The 18,713-nt window shown below is 42.1% G+C and overlaps 2 protein-coding genes across 2 annotated transcripts; one reads left to right on the top strand and one right to left on the bottom strand.

Annotated features, from left to right (window-relative positions):
- Positions 1-1,427: 1,427 nt before the first annotated feature.
- slc35b2 (solute carrier family 35 member B2) lies at positions 1,428-6,824 on the top strand. The gene is made up of 4 exons (XM_070926010.1): positions 1,428-1,447; positions 3,720-3,907; positions 4,042-4,202; positions 4,730-6,824. Exons 1-4 carry the CDS (start codon positions 1,428-1,430, stop codon positions 5,660-5,662), a joined length of 1,302 nt encoding a protein of 433 aa, XP_070782111.1. The 3' UTR covers positions 5,663-6,824.
- Positions 6,825-11,374: 4,550 nt separating this feature from the next.
- Positions 11,375-17,797, bottom strand: hsp90ab1 (heat shock protein 90, alpha (cytosolic), class B member 1). Its single transcript, XM_070925397.1, has 12 exons — positions 17,701-17,797; positions 16,360-16,503; positions 15,969-16,175; positions 15,623-15,782; positions 15,077-15,210; positions 14,676-14,984; positions 14,417-14,582; positions 14,077-14,267; positions 13,398-13,545; positions 12,943-13,211; positions 12,005-12,338; positions 11,375-11,930 (listed from the first exon to the last, which is right to left on the bottom strand). Exons 2-12 carry the CDS (start codon positions 16,501-16,503, stop codon positions 11,812-11,814), a joined length of 2,181 nt encoding a protein of 726 aa, XP_070781498.1. The 5' UTR covers positions 17,701-17,797; the 3' UTR covers positions 11,375-11,811.
- Between the last annotated feature and the right edge of the window lie 916 nt (positions 17,798-18,713).

Here is an 18,713-nt window from a genome sequence, read left to right on the forward strand (position 1 = left end):
AAACCATACCTACTTCTCCATTGAGCCTATAGCATGAAGCTATTTGTGTTATGTACAGTGTAGGTTTTGCTGACGTTGCCATGGGCTATATTAAAAACAGAAAGATGTTGTTGAAAAGTTAGATAAGCCAGTTTCATTATTTAATTAAGTGCTCTACCACATACTTTCCCGTCTGTAAGTACATTTGTAATTATATATGAAGTGCTATGTTATTCTCTGGCATTCTGTAATATAGTATTGCTTTGACATGCAGGCCTAGCTGATGCATATTTTCCAACAACTTTTGATAAGTAATTCTGATCAAAAGCACTTCAGGGCAAGACACATTATAGACGATTTATAACAAAAGCAGTGGTGGAAGAAGTACTCAGATCTCAGTACTCAGAAAAACTACAATGTAAAATTTACTCCATTAAGCGTCCTGCACAGGCCTTTTCCACAGCAGAAAAAGCACAGGTGTAATTAATAACAATAATGATGGCTGTATTCAATTTAGATGTGTCAGTTATTGTCCATGCTCACTCATGCTATCATTAATAGTATTAGTCCCACCTGCTTTTCCTGCTATGACAAGTCAAAATGTCTGCTGTGAAAAAGGCCTTTTCAAATTTTAATACTATTAGTAGTATTAAAATTAAAATGTTCATTATGCAGATATACAGATATGCCTTTCATACTGTTGTATGTATATACTTTGTGTACTGTTGGGTAGTTTAATCTTTAAGTAGAACTGGGATTTCTGGCACAACATCGCCTACTTCCAATGTGCATTGAGAGGACTTGTTGGTCCTTCACGCCACAAGCCAAAAGAAGGGTTGGTCTCACAAGAAAGTTGCTCTTTATAGTACATGTTCCTGGAGTTTTGACCTTTGCTTTACTGCTTTACTCTATGTTACTACTACATTTCCACAAAGCACAGGGAAGCAGCAGCGCCAGGTTAAAAACTTTGCCTTTAGCTGAACCTAAATCACACATCATAATCCACCTTGCATTTACATCTTTACCTATCTATTATTTATGTCTCTGATTTTTTTTATTATTCTAAATCACTTTACATTATGCTGTATTTCCTTTTTAATTTAATAATGCATCACGTACAGCACTTGCTTTGTGTATGAAATGTGCTCTACAAATAAACTTGCTTTGCCTTGCAGTTACTCCTCCACACCGAGAGGGGGCAGGGCCACCGGGTGGGCGCTGTTCCCTGTCTCTGGCATCCTTTGGTGTTGAGTAAAGAGGAAGTGCTCAAGTGAACACATCGGCCATTGAGGATAAGTTGAAGACATCCAAGCTAAAGGCGGATAGTCCGAAAGAATTAATAAAACACCTTGCCTGATCTGTTCGGCTTCATGCTCCGTTGCAGCGGAGGCGTTTGAGTCTGTCGGCGTGTGTGCTGCGCCAGGTGTCGGGCCACAGATTGTGGGAAAATGCCATCTTTTTCATGGAGGTAACGTTAGAGACCAAGCTAACTGGAAAATATGTCATGCTAAAGATGAGTTTTAGGTGTGAACAAGCTCAGCTGAGTGTTGACTGACACACTGTGCAATGAAGTAAACTAACCGTTCATTTCCGTAGTTACTTGACTGACAATGTGTTTTTGAAGTCTGCACACAACCTGCTGTCTAAAGTAAAACTGTACGGTTTGTGTACAGGGACTGGTGTTACACCAAATTCTGTGACACGAATAGGAACTTCAGTTAGCCTAAGTTAGCGTTATATTTCCACTGCATATGTATGTTTTTTTAGTATCATACTTTATTACGTTTTAATAGCTGTTAAGCAAAATTGTGACCCTGTAATATTCAGATTTTAGATACGATAGACACAATCACATAATTTGATAGCTGTGAAACTGAAGTGTAAAGGCCCGTCTGTAGAGCAGTAACACCTCTAAATACCATGGGGGCACCGTATTTGGTAACACTTATCACACTACTGTAGTGGTAATGTATGATAAAAAAACAAAAAAACATTTGCAATGGCAATGAGGTTGAAATTCCTCTTTAGGTCATAGTATTTGATGGGTCACAGAATCTGGTGCAACACCGGTCTGGGTTTTTCCCTCTGCACTGACGTGTTTACTGTGAATATTTTAATGTACCCAGACCACTCCCTCCAGCAGCTAGTGAATAACAGTTACATAGTTATTATTAGGGATTGGGTCATCTTATTCTCCTTTTTTAACAAGGGAAAGCTGTTTTGTTTCAGTCCATATTATCTATTATCATATATTCATACAAGACTCAAGCCATCGTTCTCTCCCCAGGTACATTTTTGGCAGTGCTCTCTGCGTGGCAGTGGGTTTGGCTGCTCCCAGCCAGTGCAGTGCATTCCTCCATTTAATAAGCTGCTTGTTCAAAGCTCAGGTCTCGTTGCAGTGGGCTACTGGCTGGCCAGGCCACAGCAGCGTCCCACACAAAGAGGCTCTGTGTGAGTCAGGCTCACAGGCCCCCTGGGAGGAGGCCCAGCCTCACTCTAAATGGGATACACACTGAGTGCCACGACAGCAAGGAGCACACCTTTTTTTCATAGGAAGATAGGGTTTCACCACAGGTGTGCTTGAGTCATCAGTGTTGCTTGTGGGGGTGGGCGATGAAGCTCATCTAATTTCTTCACAGCTAGTTTAACACGTTATGGTTTTATTATGTGATTCCACATTATATCTTCCATACCTTCCATTCTGTACTTATAGCAAGCCTATGTTGTGCATTAAGATGGGTTTGCATGTCATGGGTAGTACTCATCTTGTAATAAAAACCAACCCTGCAGGAACGAAGCTGGGCTGTGGAATGATTTTGGCATAGTGTCCGCATGGGGTATTGCAACTTCTGCTTTCATCATGTGACGCTCACTAGCCCTAAATGCTTTTCCCACACACAACTATTGGAAAAGGAGCAGCTGTAATATGGTGAATACATTTTTCTGAGCGTCATCAACCCCCAACATGCCTCCTTTTATTATCTAAATTAGATCCATTCGGTCCAATAACATTTGGAAAGTCTAGAAGAGCTGCATGATTACATTGTTTTATCCCATTCATGTGTGTAGGGAGCCAACAGGAAGCAAAAGTCTTGAATGTGCCTGCTCAGCTGGAGAAGGACTCTAGTGCTCTATGGGCCCAAAAACTCTGCACCCTGCATTACAAACTGGGGGAAGGTAGAAAGAAATAGGCATTTGCCTGGTGGAAGGGTCTCATGAAAGAGTTGCATTGTGGGAAGTGTAGGATCCAGTGTTTTTTGAAGCCTGACTCAACCTAGGGACTAAACATTTGGATGTCTTGGCCTCTGTTGCATCGGTTTCATTTTTTAAATCTGTCTCCTGCGAGTTCCCTCAACTTTATAAAAGCAATACTAAATTTCTTGAGTAGCCCTTTCACTCTTGCCATCATTATTAATCTCATTGCAAAATGTCTGCCCAGGGCAGCGCATTTCAATTGCTTCTACTTCAAGACCTCTGTTTTGAAGCAAGTTGTAAGATAACACTGCATTCCTCTGTTCAAGTGATGGGTCCCAGTACATTTAGGAAAGAAACACTACCTTTAGGTATCCTGCCAAGGTGCCTGAAAGTAGGAATACATTGATGCTGCACAATGATTTGATTCCAAAGGCTTCAGTGTGATTGTATCCATTCAGTGTGATGAGGGAGGACGCATCATGAAATGGAGCTGAATATATATATATATTACTTTTTCTGATATACCATATTGAATTACCCTGTAGGGTTTGGCCTGCACTTGTGTTGCTTCTCTTCCCTTCCACCGTGGCTGCCGAGGAGTCATCGCTACTGGAAGGCTGGCACGATGTCTGGCTCTTCCGCTTCCTCGTCAACATGCTGGGATACTCCACCATCATCATCCCTGGCTACCTCCTCATTAGCTACTTCAAGCGCAGCAATTACTTAGAAACAGGTTTGGGCTCGTGAGATACCAACATCTAATTTGGAATGTATGCCAGTTAAGGAATACAAACTTGTTGTCGTACCCTTCCTGACCATCGTGATATAATATTTTTTTTGATGTATGTATGTTTTCCTTTCTTTCAGGTAGTGGGATTTGCTTCCCTGTCATAAAGACCTGCGTGTTTGGCAGTGAGGCCAAAACAGGTCTGTTGGATGACGTGTCAGTTGCACCCCGGAACGAGGGTGATTCAGGCTCGTCGGTCAGACAGGTCGTCAAATTAATCTTTTGTTCTGCTGGACTTCAGGTGAGGATCCTCCCTGAAAATACAGCCATTGAATACATGTAATGTTTTTCTGTTTGTGCAGCTGTAGGGAGGGCTTTTATTATGTTTGTTTAATTCAAGTGTGATTCCACTCACTGTTTGGTCTGCTCTCAGCTCACTTGGGAGGTGCTGGTTAAGAGACACTGTTACAGGCCAGTAATTTCACCATCTATGAAATCAAGCTCATGTAAAGAGCTTAAGATGGTCTTAAAGCTGCACTAATCAATATTTTTACATGAGCAAACCACCAATTGACAACATATAATGTGAAAGGAACAGTAGAGCTTCAGGTGGACATAGTGACATAGAAATACCCCAAACAAAACTGAACCACCCAAACTAAAGTGAACCATCCAATGCAGCCGATTCCTACACTATTATGTAACAGTAAATATAACCTTAACTGAGATAAACTTCAATGCTGAATTGTATAACAGAATTGCTACTGCTACAACAACATAACATGAAGTATCCCTCTGAAAAGCTAATGTCAGTTTTCTTATTCTTAGGCATCGTACCTGACATGGGGAGTCCTGCAGGAGAGGGTGATGACACGTTCATACGGTGCCGTGACTCCAGAAGACGAGGGTGAGAAATTCAAGGACTCTCAGTTCTTGGTCTTCATGAACCGTATCCTGGCTCTGACCGTGTCGGGCCTCTGGTGCATCCTGTTCAAGCAACCTCGCCACGGAGCACCCATGTACAAGTACTCCTTCGCCTCGCTCTCCAACATCCTGAGCAGCTGGTGCCAGTACGAGGCCCTCAAGTACATCAGCTTCCCCACTCAAGTCCTGGCCAAGGCCTCCAAAGTCATTCCCGTCATGCTCATGGGTAAGATCGTCTCCCACAAGAGCTACGAATACTGGGAGTACTTTACCGCCGTGCTGATCTCGGTGGGTGTCAGCATGTTCCTGCTGTCCAGCACGGCCAGCAAGCACCCGTCCACCGTCACCACCTTCAGCGGGATCGTCATCCTCATCGGCTACATCGTCTTCGACAGCTTCACCTCCAACTGGCAGGACAACCTGTTCAAGTACAAGATGTCGTCAGTGCAGATGATGTTCGGGGTAAACCTGTTCTCCTGCCTCTTCACCGTCGGCTCGCTGCTGGAGCAGGGCGCCTTCTTCGACTCGGTGGCCTTCATGACGCGCCACTCTGAGTTTGCCTTTCATGCCGTGTTGCTGTCCGTGTGCTCGGCATGCGGCCAGCTTTTCATCTTCTACACCATCAACCAGTTCGGTGCTGCAGTCTTCACCATCATTATGACCCTGCGGCAGGCCATCGCCATTCTCCTCTCTTGTTTCCTCTACGGTCACGCCGTCACCATTGTAGGTGGCTTCGGTGTCGCTGTAGTTTTCTTGGCACTTTTCCTACGGGTGTATGCACGTAGCCGCATGAAGGCAGGCCGGCGGCCAGCGCAGCCGCTCGGACAGAAGGTGTAGCACTCTGAAGTCGCACCAAACCGGGAACTGAGACCACGTTTTCTGTGGTTCTTTTTTGTGTATTTGTGTGTATCTTTTGGATTTGTTTCTTTTACTGTTCTTTTCCATTTGTTTTTATTTTTGTTAGCATTGGTACAGAAAGGGATTCTGCAGTTTTGACTCTTACACCAAGAGGCCCCTAAGGGGTCCATGTGATTTGTCAGGTCAGCAGTCACAGACGTTTTGAGTGCCTGTAAGATTGTCTAATACACGAGTCCCAAACCATAAACTGTGCAAACTGCCTCTTTACCCTTTTTCACAGTTTAACAGTAGAATATTTTTTTTCCTAAACCACCGTACGTGGCTTGTGCAGCCAGTTAAAGGTTACTGTAACCCTGAAAAAAGAATGAGAGGTGTGTGGCTAAGCATTCATTTTTAAGTGTTAATTGCTTTGCCCCTTATTTAACTTTATCCCAAATATTTGAACAAGACTTCTTCTCATCTTCTGTAAAGACAAACACTTTCTATCCATTGAGGTACCTTTCAGTCACAATAGCCAGATGCTGATCTCACAGTCCTCCATGTTGGAGAGTAGGGGCCTTTATGTGTCTTAATGTGGGATTTTATCTTGTAAAGCTGTAAACATAGCCTGAACACACGGTGCATACGTTACTGTTTTAATTTAAGGTATATTAACATGTTCCAGAGGCTATAAAAGAGGGTGGTAAACAGCAGTTTGTGTAAAAGAGCGCACTACTTACAAAGTGAATAATTTAGTCACAACATCACTGAAGCAGATGTTGCTGTGGGACTTTTTGCACCGCATTATTTTAAAATAATTTGTTTTTGTCATCGTCTCAACACAGATTTTACTTAATGTTTTTAAAAAGTGGGCTAAAGAAATCTTGTAAATATGTCTCTTAGCCATTGTTTATTTCCAACCAGCTCGTCTGTTGTGTAGTTTTATAAAAGGACTGCTTCATGTGTTTCACCGTTACATGTGAATGTTTGGAAGAATACTGAATGGATGATGACGATGCTCAGTGCCGTCATAAGGGGGGGAGGGAGTTAGCAGAGCAGAATGCGTACAAGGGAAATGCATTGTTACTGGTACCTTGTTTTTATCATTCTACTATTTCCTCTGGTAACTGGATTAATAATAAAACATATTAAATTAACTTAACACTATGAAGTGAAGTTGTTTGATTTGACTGTTTCACATTGTTTGAGCCAAAGGATTTGCCTCGTGGCCAGTGCTGTTTCCTCTGCAGGTAATACAATAATAATAATGATGATAAACCTAATTTATGTTGCACCTTTCATACACAAAATGCAACTCGAGTGCTTTACGTTAGAGAATAATGACTGTAAACAAAAGTGAAAGAGCAGACAAATTTAACAACAGTTAAACGTTTAAATATATCCAAAAAGAAGCTAGTAGAACAACAATAAAATAACTAAAATAAAAGCATATGTAATTAAACAAGACTACGAGTCTTCAGTCGTGCTAGCAGCTCTGTAAGGCTCATTGTAAAGAAAACTAAACTGTTAGACTGCCAGACCTGATGGTGGCCCTCCAAGAAAAGTCAGGGGATCACCAGAGTCATCAGGATTCATCCTCTGGGGACCATGAAAGTATGAACAACAGACTGATGCGTTGGGTGCCATCAGCAAGTGGGTTTTAAAGTTGATATCATGTTCTTATGAAGCAAGTGAATATGGTTTTGTCCTGACCATTTCTATATTGGTTCGATCTCACCAACAGCGCATGTCTGCGGTCACTGTTACAAGTTGTGCTGTGGCTGAAGTGGCCCAGCTCCATTACTGCACGTCTGGTTAAAATCATATTAGTTAATTCTCTTTCCTCTCTGCCATCTCCCCATAGTCCTTCCACTCTCCCCGAAAAGACAGAATATGTTATTTTCGAAACAACCCTGCCTGATCTGCTCGTTGCATTCTACGCTGTTTCGTGAACCAGACCACTATTATGATTCACTTCAACATCAAACTGAAGGCCGTGTTTGACTGTGAAGTGCGAGAAAACATTTCCCCCTGGTTTATCAATCTCACAGCTGCTCGATGGGGGGGAATTTCCCCGCACCTCTCATTTCACAACGTCCTACACCCCATCTGGTCTGGAGTAGTGCGTCACAACGTCAGCGTCTCCAGTCCTCTTTTCAATAATGCAAATGACAAACAAAAGAGGCGGTGGGGTGAGAAAGGCCGCAGACATGCAGACCTCTGGTTTCAGCCCCCTACCAGTCACTCTGGGCTCTTGCTCTGACTGCAGTGATGACACAGGCTGAGTGTTTTTATTGTAACTTTTATTAGCCAGCATGAGCATCTGACTGTTTTGGCAATACCCGCATTACTTGGGAGCTTCCCGAAACTACTCTGTTGGGTATTCTGAGGGTGTGTGGCTTTGTCAAGGGCAGTTTGCACAGTAACAAACATGGATACTGGTGTATGCTGGTTGGTGGAGCCAGGCTAGCTGTTTCCCCCTGTTTCCAGTCTTTGTGCTATGCTAAGCTAGCCAGCTGCTGGCTGTAGCGTCATATTTACCGCACAAACTTGAGAGGTATCAGTCTTCTCATGTAAGAAACCGTATAAGCGTATTTACCAAAAATGTTTAACTCTTCCTTTAAATGTTTTTTTTGGGATCTGAACAAGCAGCGCTGGGACTACAAGGCTGCCTTTCTAACCTTTAGGCCACCACCACGCACTCCTTTTACTGTACATGTGGAACAGTGTGACAGACCATGTGTGACTCTCCACTCTCTTACACCTAGTCATAAAGGTTATCGTTTTCGTGGGTTGCTGCATTTTTTATTCATGATAGAAGGTATTTCTCTTGTGTAGGGCTTTTATCTGCAGATCTGGCTTCCTTCCTACTCAGTGTGGGTGTCAATCCTGTTCCTGTCTCTAGTATTTAGTAGAAGTGTTGTCAAATTTGAGAAGTAACACTATGCCTGATATGTGTAAAAAAAAATGTTTCAGATCATGAGCAGTAGTTATGTTTTTTCTGGCATCTTGAATTGTAAATGTCATGGAAACTTAATTACGCCACTTTGCACACAGGCCTGCAGGATTGTGTGGTTGCGGCACACACTGTAATGCCAAGCAACAGCTTCTTATCTCATGTTATCTTCAGATTTTGCTCTTCAGTGATACAAAAACCACACTTCTCAGTGGTGGTCTGTTCGCTGAGGCACTAACACACTGAGGTATCTATTCACTGAAGTCACCATGAAATATACACAGACAAGCATATACACAAATGTTGTCATGTCGGTCCAGAATCGTCTAAGAATCGAGTCTAAACCCAGCATCCACACAGCAGCAGCAACAAGCCTGTGTGACCAAACTCTTTTTAAGTAGGACACGCAGTCTTCCAGTCAACACATTTTAAGCCGATTTCTACAAAAGGTCACAAGAACTGCTGGCAAATATTATGCACCACCAGGAACCCCCCCCCCCCCCACCCCAATTAATGCACTCAGCATCTGTGGGTTGTGAGCAGATTTACACAAGGGAGTCAAATGTTTCCACAGGAAGTCTTTTGTTGAAACGAGGGCAAGTCAGACCAGAAGCACCCTTCAACTTTATGAGGGAAACCTGCGCTGACTCTTGATGAACTTCACCAGGAAATTTCCACCAGCTGAACCCAGACACACCCAGGCAGCTCTGTATGTCTAATTTGCATTTTACTTTATTGTTACCCAGTATTCTAAAACAAAAGTATCTTCTCTACAACCTTTGACCAAACTCATCACAACAGGAAAGAAAACTGGAAAACGAGCCTCCTCGGTTACTCCCAACTTTTAATTTGCTGCAATTCAATTTTTCATTTGGTTTTAGATGGGGGGACACCATCAATATTCAGACTTCTACTGTGTAACCTCTTGGTTCCAGACATCAGCATCCTGTGTCTAACCAACACTGCTACACAACTACCAAGACTGCTTCAGTTCACAATCTTGTGAGTGTTTAAGGTCAATATGTGTTACTGTAACTTTTCCAAATTAAAGTTAAAACTAGCTTGAGCTTATATTTTATACAATGGAGTGTCTCCAGCAGTTTCTGTTTCAACTATAATGCCCCATGTGAACAAAGCAGGGTTTTCATTTCATTGCATTATTTTTTAGTAGTTTCCATGTAGTGAGTATTCATGCATGGATATAATTTGTTAAATTCTCTTCCATGACACAAAGGATTTGTAGATGCAGCAAATGAAGATGGTGGTCAAGCTAAGGTGCTGGAGGTGTCATAAAAATAAGTGTTTCTGAATGACACAGCTGAAGTTCCCCACTATCACTTTGACTGGAGAGTGTGAGTGAGTGTGTGTTCAGGAGGGACAGACACCCACGCTTCACTGTTTTACTGACAAGAGCAGAAAAGCTGCCGCCGCCTCCTCCTCAAAGTCGTATAAAACACATGACTTCCAGGAAAGCGACTTACTAGACATTTCCCCCAAAGAGTTCAGGTGGTGATGCCTCACACTTTCAAGACACTCTTGTGTTCGGTTTATGGCTGTGTTTTACAATGTAACTCTGTCCACGTGCTGTTGTGATGCCGTGTTGCTCGATAAATTAGCAGGAAGGGTTGTTTATCCTTTATTCCTAAATGCTCTGTTTATTATCTATTCTACTGTGTGACGCCTTGCTTTAGTCACACGTTGCTGCTAACACTTTGTTTTGCATTTTGTGGAGGTTAAAAACACATTTGTGAATGAACAAGCATCTCTACATTTCCCAATAACTGTTAAGATATGTGACATTTGTATGCATGACACCAAATTGCTAGTGTCAAACATAATGCGATTTCATCTACATTAAGGTTAAGCTGTCTTTCAAGTCAGTGGGGAAAAGGATCAAAAGAAAATGTGAAGGTAAGTTAGGTCACGGTTACAGAACAGTGTCTCCTATCAGAGGGCTTGACACCTCTTCTAGGGCCTAATGAGAAGTCAACACATTATTTAACATTAGTTCTGGGCTTCCACAGGAACACTCAGCCAACTTTTATGTATTGATAACTGGTATAATACAAAGGCTTCTCATGACCCATTAAAATGTTATTTTGAAGAGCTTTTCCCTCACATGAACCAAAGGTCTGAGGATAGAGTGTGCTGTAGATTGTGAAGCCCCATGAGGCAAAGTTGTGGCTTTAGGATGTATATAAGAGTGACTTGACTTTGTTCTCACTCAGGGAATTTTGGATTCATTTCATGGGATTTTATTTATCATCTTAAACTGCACACTTTTAACAACACAATTAAACTTTAAGCAGATGTGACCCCAGGTGTTGTAATGTACATATTTATATATTTGTTTCTCTACACTTTTACTGTGCCCCAATACCATTCTAGTGGTGCAATATACTGGTCTGTAGCTGTTTTAATATATAAACCCAGTACATTACTCTAAACTGCTTAGATTTAGTGTGTTGTATGGAATTGAAACAGTTTGACCCTACCGATACAAGTGTACATGGAAATTATCTGAGGACCTTCCCTAAAAATGTAATTTAAGGCTCTACTTGTAATGTATGGTGCATGTCCCCACCTAGTGGCCATATGGAAGAACAGTCCAAAACATACAAGTCAAAATGTTTGTCCCAAATGTTGACTACAATGAAATATTACCCCCCCCCCCAAAAAAAAAAAAAAACTTATACCCCCTTTTTAGAACTGTATTAAGATGTGATGCTGACGTGACATAAGGCATAAACACAACATAAGGTATTACATCTTTAATTTTTTGCAAAACAAGACTTGGAATACAGACAAGCCTGGACTCAGGCAAAGGAATCATACAGTCCTCTCTCTCCATGCAGCGTGCAGTGTTGCACATGAGCAGAACGTCCCAAAACCCTCCACCAGACCTGATCCGATAATGGAATGTACCATTCCCATGTTCACTCATTTAGCACTCCAACATTTAAAACTCAGTGCAACAGGGTACTCTTTTAAAACATATGTGCTGTCACCATGAACGCAAAAACCAAAACTGCTTTTCTTAAAAAGGTCTTGCAGAGTAATGCTCTAAACACAAGAGCAACACTGGTCCACCACACAACATGAATGACTATTTGTTTTGCAGTTACTGCAGTTTTAAGGATGAACAATTGAAAAGTGAGGCTAAAGGGTTAGAAATCTGGGGGGGCGGGTTGGTTTAATCGACTTCCTCCATGCGTGAAGCATCATCCTCACCATCGCCTTCTAGGGGAGGAATCTCATCTGGGACGGCTGTAGAAGTGGCCTCCTCTGTGGGAATGTCGTCGTCATCAATACCTAGAGATAAAGATTATTTGTTAGCGATCAATACAAGTAACAGGCACATAAAAACTACCAATAATGATCCTTACCCAGTCCGAGTTTGATCATTCTGTAGATGCGGTTGGAGTGGGTCTGTGGGTCGTCCAGGGAGAAGCCTGAGGACAGCAGGGCGGTTTCGAACAGCAGGATGACGAGGTCCTTCACAGCCTTGTCGTTCTTGTCAGCATCTGCCTTCTGCCTGAGAGTCTCCACGATGGGGTGGTCAGGGTTGATCTCCAGGTGCTTCTTGGCCATCATGTAGCCCATGGTGGAGTTGTCCCTGAGTGCCTGGGCCTTCATGATTCTCTCCATGTTGGCCGTCCAGCCGTAAGTGCTTGTCACAATGCAGCAGGGTGAAGACACCAGTCTGTTGGACACTGTCACCTGATAGACAGCCAAACAGAGGACATTAAGACTTAAACATAACATGCATAGTGTCTAAACCGTTTTGTTTTTTTAAAAACAAGAGGGGGTGAATTCAAGTTAATAACGCATGCAAAAGTCATGTTAGAAATAAATGCTCAACACACCAGCATCTCCAAGGCAACCGTTTGCAATTCCACCACACTTTAAAGCTCCACTCTATGTAGACCAATTGTATATCAACACATTCTGGCCAGTAATATTTAGACCAAACTTCAGCTCAGGTCAAATTTTAGTTTCACATTCTGTTAAACCAAAACAGGCATCTGTTAGGTCACACTCAAATTACATTTTCAAAGAGGCTCTGGACTTCACATCTCCAGTCAAAAACACATTTGTCAATATAAAATAAATTTCAAAAAAACACACTCATTCAGGGCATACAAGACTCATAAGGGCCTCCTTGCAGCTGTATACAACTCACCAGAATACAACTTAGGACCAGTTAGGACACCTGTTACCAAACAAAACACTGTCAACTGTAGTTGTGAATTAACGGCCCTAAATCCTCAGGATGAAGGGAAATTGAGGTCAACATGAATTTTGGCTCATTAGGACCACTGACCTTCTCCACTTTCTTATCAAGGATCTCCTTCATGAGCTTGCAGAGGCTCTCAAACTTTGCCTTATCCTCCTCCATCTTTTTCTTCTCCTCCTCATCCTCTGGTAGCTCCAGACCCTCCTTGGTGACAGAGACCAGGCTCTTGCCATCAAACTCCTTCAACTGCTGGACACAGTACTCGTCAATGGGCTCTGTCATGTACAGGACCTCGAAGCCACGCTTACGAACGCGCTCGACGAAGGCCGAGTTGGCCACCTGATCCTTGCTCTCACCTAAAAAGTTCAAGAAAGTAAATGACAATCAGCTTCACTTATATATAAATTCTTAAATCTAACATTTTAACTACAGTGTTTTTTTTTAGCTATATGGTTAGCAGTGCAATGCTCTAAAATTATCATTTAAACAAGATAAATGTTGGACAAAACACATCCGAAAGATCTTTCTAAAGACAAACTCACCAGTGATGTAGTAGATAGACTTCTGGTTTTCCTTCATGCGGGTCAGGTACTCTGTGAGGGAGGTTGTCTCATCTCCAGACTGAGAGCTGTGGTAGCGCAGCAGCTCAGACAGTTTCTTGCGGTTTTGAGAGTCCTCATGGATGCCCAGCTACAGACAGACAATGAATTATGATTACATGGTCATTCAAAACAATCCCATACACCAGTAGCCTGGATCACAACGCAATAATAGATTAAACAGCTACATTTTGGACATGACTCATTAAATACTCTTAAACAGTTCATAATTACAAACTCCATCTCCTCCAAGTGAATACGCTCATAGTTGGATGGGTAACACCAAGTGTAGTAGACACAAGAGTTAACTAAGCGATTAACAACTGCATTAGATTATGTAAATGGGTGAGAAAACTACAACTATTCATAAGCCATGTAGTGCATTTTTAAAATGTCTGGCTAGTAACAAAGCTATGACTACACTGCCTGAATGCTACAGGGTACAGCAACAACTAGAGTAATGAATAAAAGTAAACCTTATGAATCCAGGGAGATGCACTGAAGGCATGAGGAGCGCAATATGACAGAGGAACTTTCATTAAAACTTAAGTATTTTTATTTTCCTTAAAAAAAAGAAAAAGGAAAAATCAATGCAGCACCGCATGCATTTATTTTTAGATACCTTGATGTTCTTGGAGAACCCTTCATAGAACTTCTTGTAGTTCTCCTTGTCCTCAGCCAGTTCGGCAAAGAGCTCCAGACACTTCTTGACGATGTTCTTGCGAATGACCTTGAGGATCTTGCTCTGCTGCAGCATTTCTCTTGAGATGTTGAGGGGCAGGTCCTCTGAGTCCACCACACCACGGACAAAGTCTGGAGATCGAAACAAAGGATTAATGAAATGCTCACATGGGTTCCAATAAGCCATTTTTTGTGCTTGTGTAGGTGAAGTAATAGTCAGCGCAGTGCTGCAGAACAGAATACTACTTTGTCCAAAATGGAAAAAAGCTAAGTCAACTTACTCAGGTACTCTGGGATGAGCTCTTCACAGTTGTCCATGATAAAGACCCTCCTGACGTACAGCTTGATGTTATTCTTCTTTTTCTTGTTCTCAAAGAGGTCGAAAGGTGCACGGCGGGGAATAAAGAGCAGGGCCCTGAACTCAAGCTGGCCCTCCACCGAGAAGTGCTGTACAGGAGAATAGAGTTCAATATAGTTTTACTTTATTTTAATATTACTTTACATTTTGCAATGCAAAAGCAGTTGTATTTTCATGTTTACCTTGACAGCCAGGTGATCCTCCCAGTCGTTGGTCAGACTCTTGTAGAACTCGCCATACTCCTCGTTTGTGATGTCGTCAGGGTTCCTGGTCCAGATGGGCTTGGTCTTGTTCAGCTCCTCCTGGTCGATGTACTTCTCCTTGATCTTCTTTGTCTTCTTCTTGTCCTTGTCTTTGGAGTCCTCCTCATCATCCGAGCCCACATCCTCGATCTTTGGCTTCTCCTCACCGTCCTCCTCTTTCTCCTCCTTCTCTGCCTTTTCTTCCTCTGCCTCGTCGTCGCTGATCTCCTTGTCACGCTCCTTCTCCACCTGCATATCAAATTGACTAGAATTTAACTTCACTGACACGCAAACCATTTTAACAAGCCAAAACTGAAAAAAAGGTCAAATCCAATACTTACAAACAGGGTGATGGGGTACCCGATGAACTGAGAGTGCTTCTTGACAATTTCCTTCACCCTCTTCTCCTCAACGTACTCTGTCTGGTCCTCCTTCAGGTGCAGGATGATCTTTGTTCCACGGCCAATGGGCTCGCCTTCAAAACAGAATTGTAGAGCCATGAGCACACTTTGTGCAAAGAAAATTTAATGTTAGGTATGAGTCTCTCTGCTAAGTGTCAAGTCACTAAAAACAAAAAGGTTTCAGTGTAGTCCATTCACATTGTAAGTAGCCCCTTTTCTGCCGTTAACACCAAAAGTTGATCAAAGGAACTAGGCAACAGCAAATACAGTTGCATCATTCAATGATATCAAACATCTTAATAAATCTTGTTTTCATAGACTCTTCTGTTTAGGCCTCTCAAAGAGTTGCAGCAACCGGCTGAATGATGCAAACAAGGTACCAGGTGTGATTGTGGCACTAGCGTGTCATAATCCTATATAAACTGCATAATTGTCAATGTTGTCGTAACAACTGCATTGATTCTGTAATGGTGCCAAGGCACGTACCGCTGTCGACCTTGACTGTGAAGGATCCTCCGGCTGAGGACTCCCAGGCGTACTGCTCATCATCATTGTGTTTGGTGATGACAACCACCTTCTCAGCAACAAGGTAAGCAGAGTAGAAACCCACACCAAACTGACCAATCATGGAAATGTCAGCTCCAGCCTAGAGAGAACACAATTATTTATAGGGTATAGCAATCAAAACAGTCTTGACCACAATGTTTGATAAATGACCGATTTATTATCGGGGCAGCCCTACTACTTTCACCGTTCTTTGTGTTGACTAAGTGTCATAGACTTGCATTCATTTTCCACATGCTGCAGTCTACTTCGTGTTCTACTGTAGTACCTGCAGGGCCTCCATGAAGGCCTTGGTTCCAGACTTGGCGATGGTACCCAGGTTGTTAATCAGGTCGGCTTTGGTCATGCCGATTCCAGTGTCGATGAGAGTAAGGGTGCGGTCATCTTTGTTGGGGATGATGTCAATTTTCAGATCCTTGCCACTGTCCAGCTTGGTGGGGTCAGTCAGGCTTTCATAGCGAATTTTGTCCAAAGCCTGTTAGCACACATTGACAAAATACATCAAGACAAAAAGTTCAAATTTGAAGCATCATCACAATTATTACTACTATGGGCATCATTAAATGCACTGTTGTAACATTGGCATTTGGAAATAAACAGCTAAATTAGTGTGTGGCATGAGAGAACAACAGCAGCGAGGCAAGCTCTTGCAGACTTACATCAGAGGCGTTGGAGATCAACTCCCTGAGGAAGATCTCTTTGTTGGAATAGAAGGTGTTGATAATCAGGGACATCAGCTGAGCAATCTCTGCCTGGAAGGCAAAGGTCTCAGCCTCCTCCTCTTGGTGCATTTCTTCAGGCATCTGCACAAAAGAAAGTCATCATGTTAATGTCACGTTGTAACGTAAGAAACTGCCTTTTGTTTAAAAATGGTACAAATGGCAAGCACCGTATATTATTTTAGAGAATAATAAATTAAAAAACACAATGACTGAAGCGAAAACTACGATAGAAAAAAGGTTAGAAAGGCCGTTTGCTAACGTGAGATGAATTGCACTTCAAACCGTTAATTCTTTCGGTTTCGTTAGACGTATAACTGCCATAATTTGATCACGTACCGGAGCAGGTTTCGTAAAATTGGAAAGCTGCCATCATGTTACCCAAATCGGCGGAAGTAGCCGTTAAACAACATGGCGTCGACGGATAGACAATGGACTCCGCAAACACGTGCTAAGGAACGGCTACACACGAAAATAACGATATCTTCAGTAAATGCGGCACTACATGTTCACTTGTGGTTAATACGTTATTAAGTGTAATGTTAAAGCATTGGGTGGCGACGGTGGCCAACCAGCAGTAACTAAAAAGCACCCTTACGGTTTTACGTTAACTTACCATAAACCCAAGAAAAAGCCAAAACAATGACTTGCCATTTGAAGCTAACGCAACGTTACTGCCTGGAAGAAGCCACATGTGTCATAGTTTACCGAATTAGTTAATTTTTTTTATTAGTTAACGTTACGTAATAGTTAAATGATCTTTAACCGTTAACGTTACGAACTACTGAAATATAGCAGCGTCCAACCATTACCTCAATAACTTTACGTCAAATGTTTTAAGGTGAACTGATTTGGCTTTGAAATGAGGGTCCATTTCTGTGATCGGGTGGAGAGTGTGTTCTTAATACGGCTAGCTCCGTAAAATAAGCAGGCAGCGTTGTCATCTTTACCACACCTGCCTTGGTGCAACCCAAGCCTGGCCTAACAGTGCGGCGCAGTGCCGCATTTCCACCATTCAGCATCGCATAATATCCCTCAGAACACGAAAATGTCACGGCGTCAGGATTAAACATTATGTAACAGGTATGCAAACAGACAAGTGACAACGTGAATATGCTAGCTGTAGCCCACGAGACAGTTATGATACTGAGGTTATCGTCGTGACTCATGAGCTCTCATCGTGGATACATCCAACCATAGCTCAGTGATGGGTTAGCAAAACTCTAATATTAAAAGGAAGATAATGTGTTCCACATGCCAGTTAAATACTCGTGTACGTACCTTGTTTATTCCGTTGACTTATCTTGAATAAAATGCAACCAATATATTATCCCTTCTGCTCTCTGACGCAGGGAAATGGAAAGGGACTTCCTTTTAATAGACCGGAATCTTTATACACAGTCGTTTCAGTGTGCGGCCGTATCCATCCGCGGTGCACCATCTACCACTATACACTTCCACTCTGTGGGAATCAATGTTGTTTAAGAAAACAAAACATATATACATTGACTGCTACAATATACTGACTTAAAATCAAATACAGTGTTGACGTGAACGTAGAAAGAGATAGTGAATAAACAATTGCATATGCTTGAAAGTCTTTAATGGATAGCATGTAATATATTAAATATTGGTTAAAAAAAACCTTAGTCCAAGGTGATGTGTAGCCGTTGGAAATGATAATAAAAAATGAAGTCGAAATGTGTTTTACAAGACAAGGGTAACATCCAAAAGCACCTGGTGGTAAAGGTAACCTTGTACCCTGAAAAATACTGCAATAGAACTAACAAAGTCATTCCCTGTGTCCAGCGCATCATTGCTGCCACCTTGTGGCCGTTTATGCAAAAATGATAGTACTAGACAGACGGATAGATAGATACTCAAAGACCAAATCTTTTGTGACGGACTAGGCTCTACAGCTGCCGCCATATACTGTCGAGGCAGAAATATCGGCATCAACCTAAGAAATATATTCAATAAAAATCACATGTATATCGTTTATTTTAAAGAAAAAAGTGAGGGTCTTTTTAATCTGGTGGAGGAATATTTAAAACCATGAATGTGTGCTTCGTTTCTTCCAGCACTTTCCATGAAAAACCCGCCTAAAGTGACGTCACGCCGTGTCAGATGCAGCCCTCGCTGCACAGCTGCTGTCACAGCTAGTACCTACAACAAAAACACCATGGCAACCAACCTCTGAAACATTCTGTACCATATTAATATACATAATATAAATGCATTATAACGCTACGTGGCCTGATGGTGTGATTATTCCTGCATTAAACAAACATGTA

Source organism: Enoplosus armatus, chromosome 19, assembly GCF_043641665.1.
Source record: "Enoplosus armatus isolate fEnoArm2 chromosome 19, fEnoArm2.hap1, whole genome shotgun sequence".
In the NCBI taxonomy this organism is placed as follows: Eukaryota; Metazoa; Chordata; class Actinopteri; order Centrarchiformes; family Enoplosidae; genus Enoplosus; species Enoplosus armatus.

Excerpts from the sequence above, each read along its gene's own strand:
- hsp90ab1 (XM_070925397.1), bottom strand. The coding sequence starts at position 16,503 with ATGCCTGAAGAAATGCACCAAGAGGAGGAGGCTGAGACCTTTGCCTTC. Across the intron at positions 13,212-13,397 it reads GTCTATCTACTACATCACTG|GTGAGAGCAAGGATCAGGTG; the intron begins GTGAGTTTGTCT and ends TGAACTTTTTAG. Across the intron at positions 11,931-12,004 it reads AATGATCAAACTCGGACTGG|GTATTGATGACGACGACATT; the intron begins GTAAGGATCATT and ends CTTTATCTCTAG.
- slc35b2 (XM_070926010.1), top strand. The coding sequence starts at position 1,428 with ATGCCATCTTTTTCATGGAG. Across the intron at positions 1,448-3,719 it reads ATGCCATCTTTTTCATGGAG|GGTTTGGCCTGCACTTGTGT; the intron begins GTAACGTTAGAG and ends ATTACCCTGTAG. Across the intron at positions 3,908-4,041 it reads CAGCAATTACTTAGAAACAG|GTAGTGGGATTTGCTTCCCT; the intron begins GTTTGGGCTCGT and ends CCTTTCTTTCAG.